Source organism: Electrophorus electricus, chromosome 5 (genome assembly GCF_013358815.1).
Source record: "Electrophorus electricus isolate fEleEle1 chromosome 5, fEleEle1.pri, whole genome shotgun sequence".
NCBI classification, from domain to species: Eukaryota; Metazoa; Chordata; class Actinopteri; order Gymnotiformes; family Gymnotidae; genus Electrophorus; species Electrophorus electricus.
The window spans coordinates 11,448,873-11,461,188 of NC_049539.1; the positions used below are offsets into that span (position 1 = coordinate 11,448,873).

General features: G+C 40.0%; 1 protein-coding gene across 2 annotated transcripts; it reads right to left on the minus strand.

The window, feature by feature from the left end:
* Window positions 1-224: 224 nt before the first annotated feature.
* eomesb (eomesodermin homolog b) lies at window positions 225-5,985 on the minus strand. 2 transcript variants are annotated; one of them, XM_027005274.2, is made up of 7 exons: window positions 5,704-5,985; window positions 3,703-4,368; window positions 2,886-3,040; window positions 2,344-2,465; window positions 1,741-1,899; window positions 1,542-1,603; window positions 225-1,381 (listed from the first exon to the last, which is right to left on the minus strand). In XM_027005274.2, the coding sequence occupies exons 2-7, from the start codon at window positions 4,221-4,223 to the stop codon at window positions 631-633; spliced, it is 1,770 nt and encodes a 589-aa protein (XP_026861075.2). In that variant the 5' UTR covers window positions 4,224-4,368; window positions 5,704-5,985; the 3' UTR covers window positions 225-630. The 2 variants fall into 2 exon arrangements, with proteins under 2 accessions (XP_026861075.2, XP_026861076.2); XM_027005275.2 differs by lacking the exon at window positions 5,704-5,985 and having other exon boundaries at window positions 3,703-4,561.
* Window positions 5,986-12,316: the final 6,331 nt, after the last annotated feature.

Genomic DNA, 12,316 nt, shown 5'->3' on the forward strand with positions numbered 1-12,316 from the left:
AGCAGCTTTAAGTATACAGCAAAATAATCATTTAATCTAAGAAAAAATTGCAGGCTTTTGGATGGAGGGGGTGGACTTCTTTGAAAGAAGGCGGCAGCATCCTTTGGCAGTGATGTCTGAAGTTGATAACAACTATAACTTCATTACAGCAGCTTTAAAAATCAAAAGAAAAATTTTGTAGCCTATGTATTTTTCTTCAAAAACTCTGATAAAAAGAAGATCCATTCCAATGTGTGGCAGACTTTTATTATTGGTTTAAGCAATGCAAACTAATCAAAACAGACTATCTGGGTTACATCCCCCAATGTTCTGTGGCACCATAAGATAGGAGTGTTGTTTAACTTTTAATTACCTTAATGCTATGGATCTTAAGGAAAGTGTATTTTGAACAGACATCTGACGGACCGTGCACACAAACTTTTTGAGTAATAAATAAGAAGTGAATTAAATGGGGAAAATGATCAATTTAAAAGTTGTGCACTTTAATACATCATGTATAAAATCATTGGTCAAACTAAAGAATATAATTTTGTCAACTCACAATACACTAAAAACATTTGGCTTCTCTGTCTCACAGTTCAGTGATATCCTCAGAGCCACTCAGCTGGTGTGAAACTCTCAGAAATGCCTCTAGGTGGCAGCATAAAAGGGGCAATAGCCAATGTTCTTTGAACTGGATGAGGTCTCTTTTCTAAAGGTAAGTGGGCGTGAATCCTCACACTTGATTGTGGGCGAGTTCTCTGTGCTGGACCCGCCATGCGACACCCGCCTCCTCTTACAGACTACAGAATAAACACTCGGCTCAGAGTCCAGCGGTTTCAAGAACGGCATTGTCTCCACCCACGCTGGGCCTGGGGCAAATGCCTCCTCCTCTCTTGGTTTGTCCTTGTCAGGCATTTGACTATCAGGGAAGTCAGTGTGACCTGGCCTTGGGGACCAGGGCAGGGCGCTGGCCATTTTCTTCTGGTAAGCGCCCCTGGACCCCCACCCTGCGGCCACCGACGTGAAGGCGGAGTCGGAGTAGTAGCTCAGTGAATGCGAGGTCTGCAGGGGTAGGGACTTTAGTGTGTAGGGCAGCAAACTGGTGGAGTAATCCCCCTCATACCCCGCCAGGTCCAGCTTACCACCACTCCCCTGCTGAACAGGGGTCACCAGCCACCTCTGGGGGGCGCCTGTGTCCTCCACCTGCGGGGAAAGGATGCCATTGGCCTGTGGGACAGCGCGCTCGCTGTTGTAGAAGCGGCTGTGGGGCAGGCTGTTGACGAACTGGTCCTGCAGGAAGGGCTGCATGGTGTAGCGGCCACTGGGCACGAGTTGGTGGGAGCGCGGCGACTCAGTGGGGGACGGCGTCAACCGATCTCCCTCTGGAGCTGTATACATCCTAGCAGCCGTCAAGAAGCAGCCATGAGGACATTGCACACAAAGACAGACGACATACCACAGGAACATACCCTGCTAGAGCTTGATTATTTAAACACACATTATGTGAACCCTCAATTACAGCAATGATCTTATAGCTATAGCTTTCATGTAATACTCACGAATCATAATTGTCCCTAAAACCCTTTGCAAATGGATTGTGGTCAATCTTCAGCTGCGTGATCTACAAGGAGATACCAAAGACCGGAACTTGTTAATATGTTATAAAGTGTATGATTAGTCGTGGCATACTATGACCTTATTTGCACTCTCATTCGTGCTAGCGTAACAGTCTACTCAGTAACGATTAAGAAGATTTACGTCAGTGTTTTGGTATGCAGTGACAGCGATGAACTGGCTCTCCGGAAATACGAAGATCTGGGTCTTAGCCTCCCGCCTAACGTCATCGAGACCATCCTCGGGCACCTCCACGATATGAAGCCTCGGTTGGTACTTGTGTAGAGACTGGAGCACGATCATCTGGTTACGAGGGGAAAAATCACAGGGTTTTAATTTTTTAATAATCTTTTACAGAAACAACACATCATAGTAAATGTATAATAACCGAAATAGGTTTAATATTTGGGGGAGGCGGACATGTCCCCCCCCCCCCCCCCCCCAGTAACTCCTGCTCATACTACTCACATAATGTGTTAGGTTGGGTGGTATGAGCAGTGTCCCCTCAAAGATGAAATAAAACCTACGCCACTGGTAAACGACGACTTACATAATCGTGTATAAATAAATGGAAACAACCTGCCAATATTTCTTCGTTAAGATTCCCGAGGTTAAAACTTTGGCAAAGGTGGATGAAAGTTAAGATGGCTATAACAATTGTCTGGATATATACCAAGGTAAAATGAGCAGGCAAATCTGTGGCTTTTCGTAACGTTTATAATTGTGTCTAATTTCCTCTATTTTTACCTGCGCATTACTGTTGTTTGCACCCTTGTTGTTTGTCAGTTTCAGTTTCCCAAAGGAAATCTCTTGTCTCATCCAGTGCGCTCCCGTGTTTGGAGATTCGGGGTGGACATAAATTTTGTTTCCTGAAAGAACAAAAACTATTGATGACGATAATAATGATGATTATTACAACACCAACAGCAACAACAATGCTAATAAGAATACTAATAATGCTAATAATAATAATTACGATTATTATTGCTGTTATTATTATTATTATTATTATTATTATTACTAATACTAATCATTAGTAATAATACAATTATTATTATTAATAATAATAATGATTATTATCAGTAGTAGTAGTAGTAGTAGTAGTAGTAGTAGTAGTAGTAGTAGTACTAATCATCATAATAATAATACTTATTAATAATAATTATATTATTATTATTACTACCATCATTGTCATTATTAGCATTATCGTTAGCATTATTCTTGTTGTTGTTATTGCTTTGCTAATTGCAGATCTCTTTTAGCAGGTGATGTTCTGCCGTCTTTCATACCTTGCATATTATTGTCTGCTTTCCCACATGTAACCCATTTCCCGCCCTGAAATCTCCAGTGGTTTGGATCGGCGAGAACGATCTCCACAAAAACATTATAATGCGTGGAAAGGTTGAGTCCGGTAATATTAAAACTAAGGAACGGAAACATCCGCCTGTTTATAAGAAAGAAGGAAACACACTCTCAGTACATAAAAACCTAGAAAGCAGAAACTAGGTCTACCGATGAGCCACTGAGTTTAAAGTAATTATTTATAAATGATTTGTATTTATTTAAGAACAAATCCGATGTGGTATGTTCAGAGCAGTGCTGGAAAGATCACTGGGCGAACTAAGATAAGGCTTTATTTACTCTGATAGAAAATACCAATTAATTAAATTAAAGGTTGAGTATAAAACTCTACTCAAATATGTACATGAGTAAACGTTAAAAGTGAAATGCAAAACCACGTCAGATCTTTCAATACATTTACCACGTCAGATCTTTCAATACATTTTAGTGTTTTTAAACCCAAGGTGCCCAAGGTGCTTTGACTGATTACAATCTCACAAACTATTGTGCGAGTCATGGAACATTACACTGTATGTATTCTTCAGGAAAACGTCACCGATGTTTAGGGTTTTTTTCTGAGGAGTTAATTGAGCAATTTTACAATTTTAAAAGTGTACAAGAGAGAATTATTAGATCTATAAGTATACTCGGGATCCTGAAAACTTAATTACAGTGCAGACAGACTAGACAACAACTAATGCAAACCAAAGTAACGTCAGAGTTAATTTAACATATCTGCAGGATGTTGGAGTCCAACCAACTTACCGCCCTTGCTTGGTGATGATCATTTCTGTCTGATGGCGATGAAATTTGAGCCATAAGGGTCGATTGCAAAGGTAGACCTGAGCCCTCCCACCTGTCCCTGCAGGAAGTCCCATGGAAGCGATCCCGGACCCTGTTCCTTGATATGAAGGATATATGTTTCCAGAACCGTGCCCAAATTGATAACCCGAACCAAACTGACTGCGTCCTGCACAGACAGAGGAGGAGAATCCCGTAGACGGGAGGACCGAACCATAGTGAATCGATGTTGGGTACCTCGATCCATCTGTCCCGGCACAGACAGGGCCGGGTTGGTTTGCGTACGGGAGAAAGGAACACAGGTTCGAACTGTCCTGCATTTGCTGGGATGAGCTCGTTATGAAGTATCGATTTGTGCCCACCCCATCTCCAACATACGGACTACTGTTTGATAGGTTATCTTCACCACTGACCGGCGAAACTTTCCTTTCATCTGTGGCTCTCTGGGAGGGCATGGGAGCATCGCTATCTTCTTCGCCTGGCATGACGGGGTTTTACAAGACTTCGTTGCTCTCCGGACTTCCACGCTCAGCCTGGACTCGTGATTGCGTGGCACGTTCTTCAGGCGAATTATTGAATCTTCGTGAATTTATTGCATATGCGGAGCAGCATCTTGTCTTTGTAATATCACTGGGGAAATAATGTTTAAAATGATGAATGTAACATTGGCATTACTTCTAAATAAATAGCTTTCAATTAATACACTGTAATTTTTAAAGAAAATTAAAAAGCAGGTCTAGACCATCTGTTATAGATATACAGAGGACTGTTAGACTATGAGAAACAACGTTCTCGACTTCCTCTTTGCTATCAGCTGTCTCCTGTGTTTGCAGGTCTGTTATAGCTAAAAGATGACTTCCAATTTGTTGGAAAACAGAAGGCGTGGCTTTTATGACGACTGGCAGTCCCACAGTCCGGACAGACTGATAAAATGTCAGGGTTATCACATTAGCTTTTTACTGAAAGTCTATATTAACAGAGATAAGGTGAGAGCTGGGACAAATAAAAAATTATATTATTGCTAATAGAACACACGATAATTCATCATTATTATTATTATTGTTGTTGTTGTTGTTGTTGTTGTTATTATTAGCAGTAGTAGGAGTAGGAGTAGGAGTATTTTGTCGCTTTCTAAATGTTCATGTTTAATGCTATTATTGATGTTTTGGGGTAGCTTAATGTATGATAGACTATTATATGTTATTTTATGATATGTTAATATTATGATATGCTTCATTAATCTAAAAATAATCACAGAAAACTACGTTACTAATTTTTGCCCAAACAGTTATGAATTTCTGTTTTATAAGCCCTTGATCTCTACACTTCACTGAGCTAAATAATTTTAATAATTTTAAACTGCAAAATCAACCAAAATACGATATTATTCAGTTTCTTGCACAAACGCAGTACAGTAGGCTAATAAAAGCTTGTTCGTACTAGCGTGATCTTAGGCGTGATTGATCCTTTGCTATATCAATTAAAAGCTATAACAGGGATTGTTAATTAAGATAATTAATGTAATGACAACCGTTTTATGACAATAAAACCTTTTTGAATAGAAATTGTTAATTAAGAAATCAGTGATCCAGTTCTACTGCATAGTTGTATCTTATTGCACATTAACTAGGCTATTTAGATGTTTTACTCTCTACAGTCTTAATTAAAAACTGTAGAATTTGTAAAAGAAATACGCTATTGGTACATTACATAAAATTAAACAATTCCACCTTCAGTAACTGCACTAAGAGAACTATATATTGTAACGAGACGGACAACTGTTATACACTGTTATATGCTTCTTAATGTACTTTTTCGCTTTGGATGTAACGAAACTTGGATTTAATATAGGCCTGCAATTGCGGCCATCCGTACACCCAAATTTGCTATTTTCTAGCTAATTATGCTTAATATAGCAGCAATAATTTTAACAGGCCACGTGTAAAGAAAAGAAAAGCACCTTACCAGTTGCACTTCCATCTGCCCACGGGAAGACAACACAAAGACCTTACGCTGAAATAAGACCTGCTTAGTCCTGACTCTTCCGTGACTGAATTATTGTATTGGAGAAGGGCACTCGCGTGCATCCGTTTGCAGTGACAACTGCGGCGCGAGAAGAAGCGTCTTTTCGGTCTGCTATAAGGATGCAGCCCTCCCACTCCCGTCTCCAGCGCTTCTTTGATAGGTGGTGGTAAGTTCCACAGTTAGCGTCAGCCCGCTCCCTAGAGCTGGTCTAAAAACTAAAAAATAATACCGTATTAGGATCAGTTAGGATCGCCACACTGCAGTTCTTCTGAACAGACAAATTGGGGTAGGCATCTTAATATAAATCGTCCCAGGGTGTCCGATCCAGCTGATCGGAGGTGATGAACAGTCAATAACGTTTCATACAGCCATTTTTCTATGTCGTCCCCACAAATGTTTTTGTTTAGTTTGAGAGGGAAATTATTACGCATGTAATCTAGAAACATCTACTGATGTTTCGCTTGACAAATGTACTAGCATTATCACAACGCCAAAACTGAAAGCAGACCGTATGAGGAGAAAGCTACCCTTTGACAAGACAAGATATGACACTGCCTCTCACTTTGAAACTAAATCAATTTTTTCCCCATCAACCTCGCTCACTGTCATATAGAGCGAGGTTTGCTTCGGGAGAAAATACTGACCGTCGCTCAAAATGAGTATTTTACAGTCCTCTCTCGCTATTTCTTTGACACGGGTTTAAAAAAACATTTTTACATGCAGTTTAATTTATCTACTCCTAAGCCTTTTCAGTTTTATCTACACCTTAGCCTTTTCATATTTTTAAATTTATGGAAACAAAGATAAAATCGTATTTTTTAATCTCTTTTTTGTTTATTAGCTTTACCCTTGGTAACCATAAAGGGAAATTGTCCATTTGAAACTACATTCTGACATCGTTGTCGTACTGCATATTTAAATCACGGCAGGTCGGAGCCGGGATCTTTGCGGCAGCGGAAGGGAAGTTTTACCATATTGTTGTCAGAGCAGATAATCAGCAGAGCACATGAAGAGGACACATTCCAGGTTTCTTGTGCCAAAGTTACCCATAGTAGCTCTTTTGCTTGTGAAAGCGAATTTACGTCCCCCCACTGACAGGATTAATAACCTTCTCTCATTAGCGGGTTTGGGAAGACGCCGTGGACAGAGACCTGTTGGGAAGCAGCTCCCTCTCGCTAAGCGGATGCTAGTTGTCCTCCTATACAGTTTAGGTTTGCCTTTATATTCCAGTTTTAGCCTATCGATAAACCACATATATAACCTAATCTATTTACACAATTCAAATGCAATGCAAAGGCAAAGGAGATTGCACGCATCTGTTTGGACATGGGCAGTGTTTTAACTAAAATTGGTTTTGTTCAAACATGAATTTGGTTGTTTGAACATGGGAACAGCTGCAGCATTTGAATTTGCTGATTAGATTTTTGTTTTTTCTTTTGTCTTTAGGTCAGTGAAATAACTAGTTTGTCATATGCCACATTAAAAGGAATTTCCTTTTAACATGAGCAGGGGAAACATGCAATTGGGTTCCTGCCAGTTCCAATAGTGCACAGGTTATACATGCAAAAAGAGGGTATGAAGGTGTTGTCACGCAGCTTGTGGTTCAGTTGCTGTTGACTCTCCCTCAGTGAGCAGTAAGCTACTTCACACAGAAAGCCTACATTTATAGTATTCAGAATGATGTCTGTCTGTCTGTCTGTTTGTCTGTCTGTCTGTCTGCATTCCTGAAAGCTAGGGATTCATATTAAGGATTAGTTTTACTGAAGTCAGTGTATACAGCAAAAAGCCCAGACCATAGTGTTGAACTGATACTTACAAAATCAGCTTGTTTCCATATAGACATATAAACAGGATATTATTGTCTGCATTAGTGTTTGTATGAGTGAGTGTGTGTGCTTGTTTCCTATTCAGACTTCACTCATACACCGTAGTAGCAGTATTTCCTTTGGTGTTGGCCCATATCTGTGGGTATAGCTCTAACAGAGTGCCAGGCTCAAAGTTCATCAAACACAGGTGCACTCACCGTTAGACTCCAGTAGCATCAGGACAAACAGATCTCAAGTCCATCACTGTCTGAGTTATTGTACCTATCATACTATACAAAGTCTGTCTCAGGGTTGGGTGTTTTGGTAATATTTCAGCTCATTTAGTAGTCTTAATCTGTAGCTGCATGTTAACCACTCAGTCTACTCTCCTATGAGATCAGGCTTTCATATCATTTTTCACTTTTGCATTTATGTTTATGATTAATGCTTTCTGGGGTTTTTTTTATCTTTTATTTCTCCATTGATTCTATTTAGTCATGTTTGCATTTGACTGGACGATGGTGCTCAAGCAATTGAGCCGAAGCAGATTTTATACTGAACATTCTGCACACTTCTCTGAGGTGACCAGAATATACACACTCAGGCAATTTGCAAGGTGTGTGACTAAAACTCACATACTCAGGGTGCAAAAATGCTACACTCACAGGGTTGCTTCAAGAAATCCAGCATGGTGTAAATAATTCATTTTTTTCAGGGGAAAATTACAATGTTTGGCATAAATGTTAGGTGAGGTCCTTCAGAGGAGTTGTGATCTCGTTGAGTTAATGACTCATGTAGGAGCTTGTTCCTCACTGTTTCGTCCCACAGGACAATAAATGGAAGTAGATTAACTTTTCCTTAAATAACTAAAAGCACCATTTGTCCAAGGCTAGAGGCATTTTTAAAAATGGAAAAACTGCATTGCTACTTTTGTGTGGTGGAGGTATTCTAATTCTGTGTCAACAATCACTTGAGAAAAGGGGAAAATCTCTGTCGTTGTGTTGTTCTCTGTTTTATCTGGTTGTTCACTATCTCCTCGTGGGAGGTGTTAACCAAAGGAAAAGATGCAATTGTTGCTTTTTGTTTCATATTCTGTAATGCCAGGGTACTGATGGTCACTGTGTGGAGTCTGTGCATCGTTTCACATGTACACATAAAGGAGGGGACTGCGTGTTTGTGCAGATCGCTTTCATAGAAAAGCCCTCTCCTGCCCACGCTGCACTGTAGCAAGAGACTGCTATGAGTAGAGGTGGTCTGCTAGTTCCCCTGTATGATGCTAGCACTCCCCTGCACATTTAACACTTCGTCATACAACTGTTGAGTGATTTCAAATAGGAAATGACTTGAGCCTTTGGTGCGGAAAATGTATCATCATGAGTTCTGATACTTTTCCTTTCATGTCTGATTTTCTTCTCCATTTTATTTTTTCAAGTGCTTTTGTCCTTTGGGTGTAAACTTCATATATAAATGTCCAAATGTGGCAAAGATGGCCACTCGAAAAAGCTTGTGCTTCTACCCAGCAGAGAGTTCATTTTGACACGTCTAGAGGCTCTGTTCCGTCTCTTTGCCACTCTTGGCCCCTGCCGAGACCGGGCGGGTGGCAGGGATGCTGACCTTGGCTCGCCATGCTTGGCAGACTCATCAGGCAGGAGCAGAAGGTCTGCTAAAACCATGCCAGCAGCTCTTCAGCACGCTGCTCTGATGGCATACAGGCAGGCGATGGAGCTTTGGGTTGTTTTCATAGCCATTTCCTCTAATTGATTATCTGAATAGTTTGGGGTCTATACTAATATGGCTCTTTCATAAAAGGTCATTCAGAATATTTGTCTGTATAGCACAGTATGACACAGAGATAATTATGAAGTAAAGAGTAGCCAGGAATGAATATAAGAGTGTTATAGAGAGGCCGAGAAGACTTTTCGGCCCAACAGAGAAAACGTTGGGTGGGGATTTGGACACCAGAAGGTCAAGGCCTTTCGTGACCTCCTCCCCCTTCACCCCCCATGTCTATATTTATGGTCTGGTCCTGTCTCATGTAAAGATCAGCAGCAGGAGTGGACCATCCCATTTGGTCCACAGCATGAGGGCGGTTCGTAATGTGACTCGTTCCAGCTCTCCCACAGAGTTGCTCTTCTGCTGCACCCCAAATCCACACTCTTCCCGCATTTGCATCTGCTAATTAGATCCTGTTAGCATCGTTTTGTACATGACACCCCTCGAAAGCATACAAATTAATACAATCACTTGTAAAAAGAATAGAATGATGTTGATAAACTAATTAATTGCCTTATGATTGAGCAGTGGCAGGACAACAACATGAGAAGAACAATTTGTCCATCATGGTTCAGATCTCCCAGAGGCTGTGTTTGAAACGTGAACCACATAGAGAAGCCCAGTGCATTTCCAGTATTCTTGGCGTGCAAACATCTGCTGTGTCGGCTTCCTGTGTGTGCAAATGCGTTCACTGGTTTTAACTAACCCAGAAGTCGAAGGTTACACGAGACTGCTGTAACAGTAAGGAAGGTTTTGGGTGAAAACATGCTGAGTCTGGTATCACATTGAGATTAGCTATTGACTGCACGCTTCCTTAGCTATTGTCATTCCTCCTCTTACCACACACCAGCAGACCACACTCAAGCTCCCGAACACGCGCAAGCTTAATTCATACTCTGATTGATTTATTGTTTCTGTGGCTAATCACTTCCCCCAAAGGCAATTTTTAAGCCCTTTATTTTTCACAAAGGCACATCATATGGCCATAAGATAAAGCCTGAGTTAATTAATCTGATTTACATGGAACCGATACAGAAACGCACTATGAATTAAATATTGAGCACAAGTTAGACTCTTTCCACAGATGTTATCAGCTGTAGCTGGTCCTGTTCTTTGCATGTATTTGCTGTGCATACACATTCTAGCAGAATGGGAAGGTGCTGCAGTTTGTGCTCCATTTAGTGTCACATAGATCAACCAAAGCATGACAAATACAGTCAGCATGATATAGATTTTCAAAATACACCAATGTATTTCTAAAGCTACATTTTAGTTCAACTTAATTATTTAATCCTGATCCTAACCCACCAACCAACAAAACTAAGGTTTTGTTTCAAAGACACACCCAACCACACACACACACACACACACACACACACACACACACACACACACACACACACACACACACACACACACACACACACACAGATACACACAAACATGTTTCCTGCTTCAGTGCTCCATCACTGTCTGATATTCTCCCATTGTTTATTTTAGCACCTTTCTCTGAGGTTAGTGTAAAATGGTGCGTAATCTAACTCTGTCAGTCTTTCTCAGAGGTACAAATTGCTACATATTCATGTAGGGAGTCATTCTTTAGGTGGAGCTAGAGTATACGTATTTATGATGAAATGATCACTAATCTAAGTAAGGCCTTCTGCTTTTAGATAGTATTTTTCACCTAATACAACCTGTACCTTACAATTCAGTCATTTTCAGTCAATTCAGTTTTTCAAAACCCTGCACCTTTAATAACCCAAAGAGAGATGTTCTCAATCAAACACATGCTGTTGTTGTTTTTCACCAGTGGTGGAAGAAGTATAACAGCTTCTCAGACAATTTAACATATCATCATCTAAAAGCTTCAAATAAACTAAAAATAGCACTCTGTACAGTATAGGTAAATGTATATGGAAACACTGTTTTACTAATTTAGTAAATAAACTGCTTCAGAATCATCAGTTGTTGAAAGGCTGACATTCCACAAATATTCCATATCACAAAGAAACTCTAAAATGGCTGAAGACAAATTTGTCAGTGTGTCCCAAATGAAAACCATAGAAAGGTGGTTGGACCGTTGTAGTTACTGAATGCAAGGCACATGGATCCAACAATGCCATTTATTGAATTAATTTGTTCCAAAACCTATGCTTAACTAAGATGGTGGGCATAGGCACTACATATGCTCCAAATCAGCACAGCTGATTGACCCTGCGTGTTTTACCATATTGTTATATTTTGATTAGATTTTTCTCTGACTACTTGAATATACACTCAAGTACACTCAAATATTTCAATTCCTCACTTGAGGGTTAATTTGACAAACATCTATTTGTTGCACACTTTCCTAAATGACTACTCTGTTTTAATTGTTTTACAGAGAGAATATTAATATTAATTTACTAAAGCACTATTTACATTTAATAAGCGTTAATGTTTAAATACTTAACTGCTAAATATATATTATTATTTACTGGCTTGTCTCTCTGTTTCCTGAAAGAAAGGGTAATGCATGATAGCTTGATCTAGTGAGATCTAGTTTAGCTATACTTTTGCTGTTCAGGTGTATTTGTTCAATACTGCTGGGCTGGAACTGCCATTAATTTAATCAGATTTAATTGCACACATACCTACAAACACACATGCAGTGAAATAAAGAGTTAATTCCCTTTGGATTTAAAAGGCTACAAATTTGTATTGGATTCTCCAACTGTTGTACATAAGAGAATCATATTAGGGTTGCAGGTGCAGTTGTCATAAAAGTTTTTTTTTCCACTTACCTACCAAGATCTGGCAACCTTGAGGTGTTTTGCCCTCTTTGCTGGTGTCTAAAGCCAAAGCATTGCCCCGTTCAGCATTCTGTAAGAGGCAATGAGTCACGACGGTGGAGAGAGCAACAAGGTAAGCGAGAGACATTTTCTGCCTGTAGGGCTGTAAGCAAAAGGATGTGAAGTCGAACACACAGGAAGATG

Excerpts from the sequence above, each read along its gene's own strand:
- eomesb (XM_027005274.2), bottom strand. The coding sequence starts at position 4,223 with ATGCCAGGCGAAGAAGATAGCGATGCTCCCATGCCCTCCCAGAGAGCC. Across the intron at positions 1,604-1,740 it reads CTGCATACCAAAACACTGAC|ATCACGCAGCTGAAGATTGA; the intron begins GTAAATCTTCTT and ends ATCTCCTTGTAG. Across the intron at positions 1,382-1,541 it reads TTTAGGGACAATTATGATTC|GATGTATACAGCTCCAGAGG; the intron begins GTGAGTATTACA and ends GACGGCTGCTAG.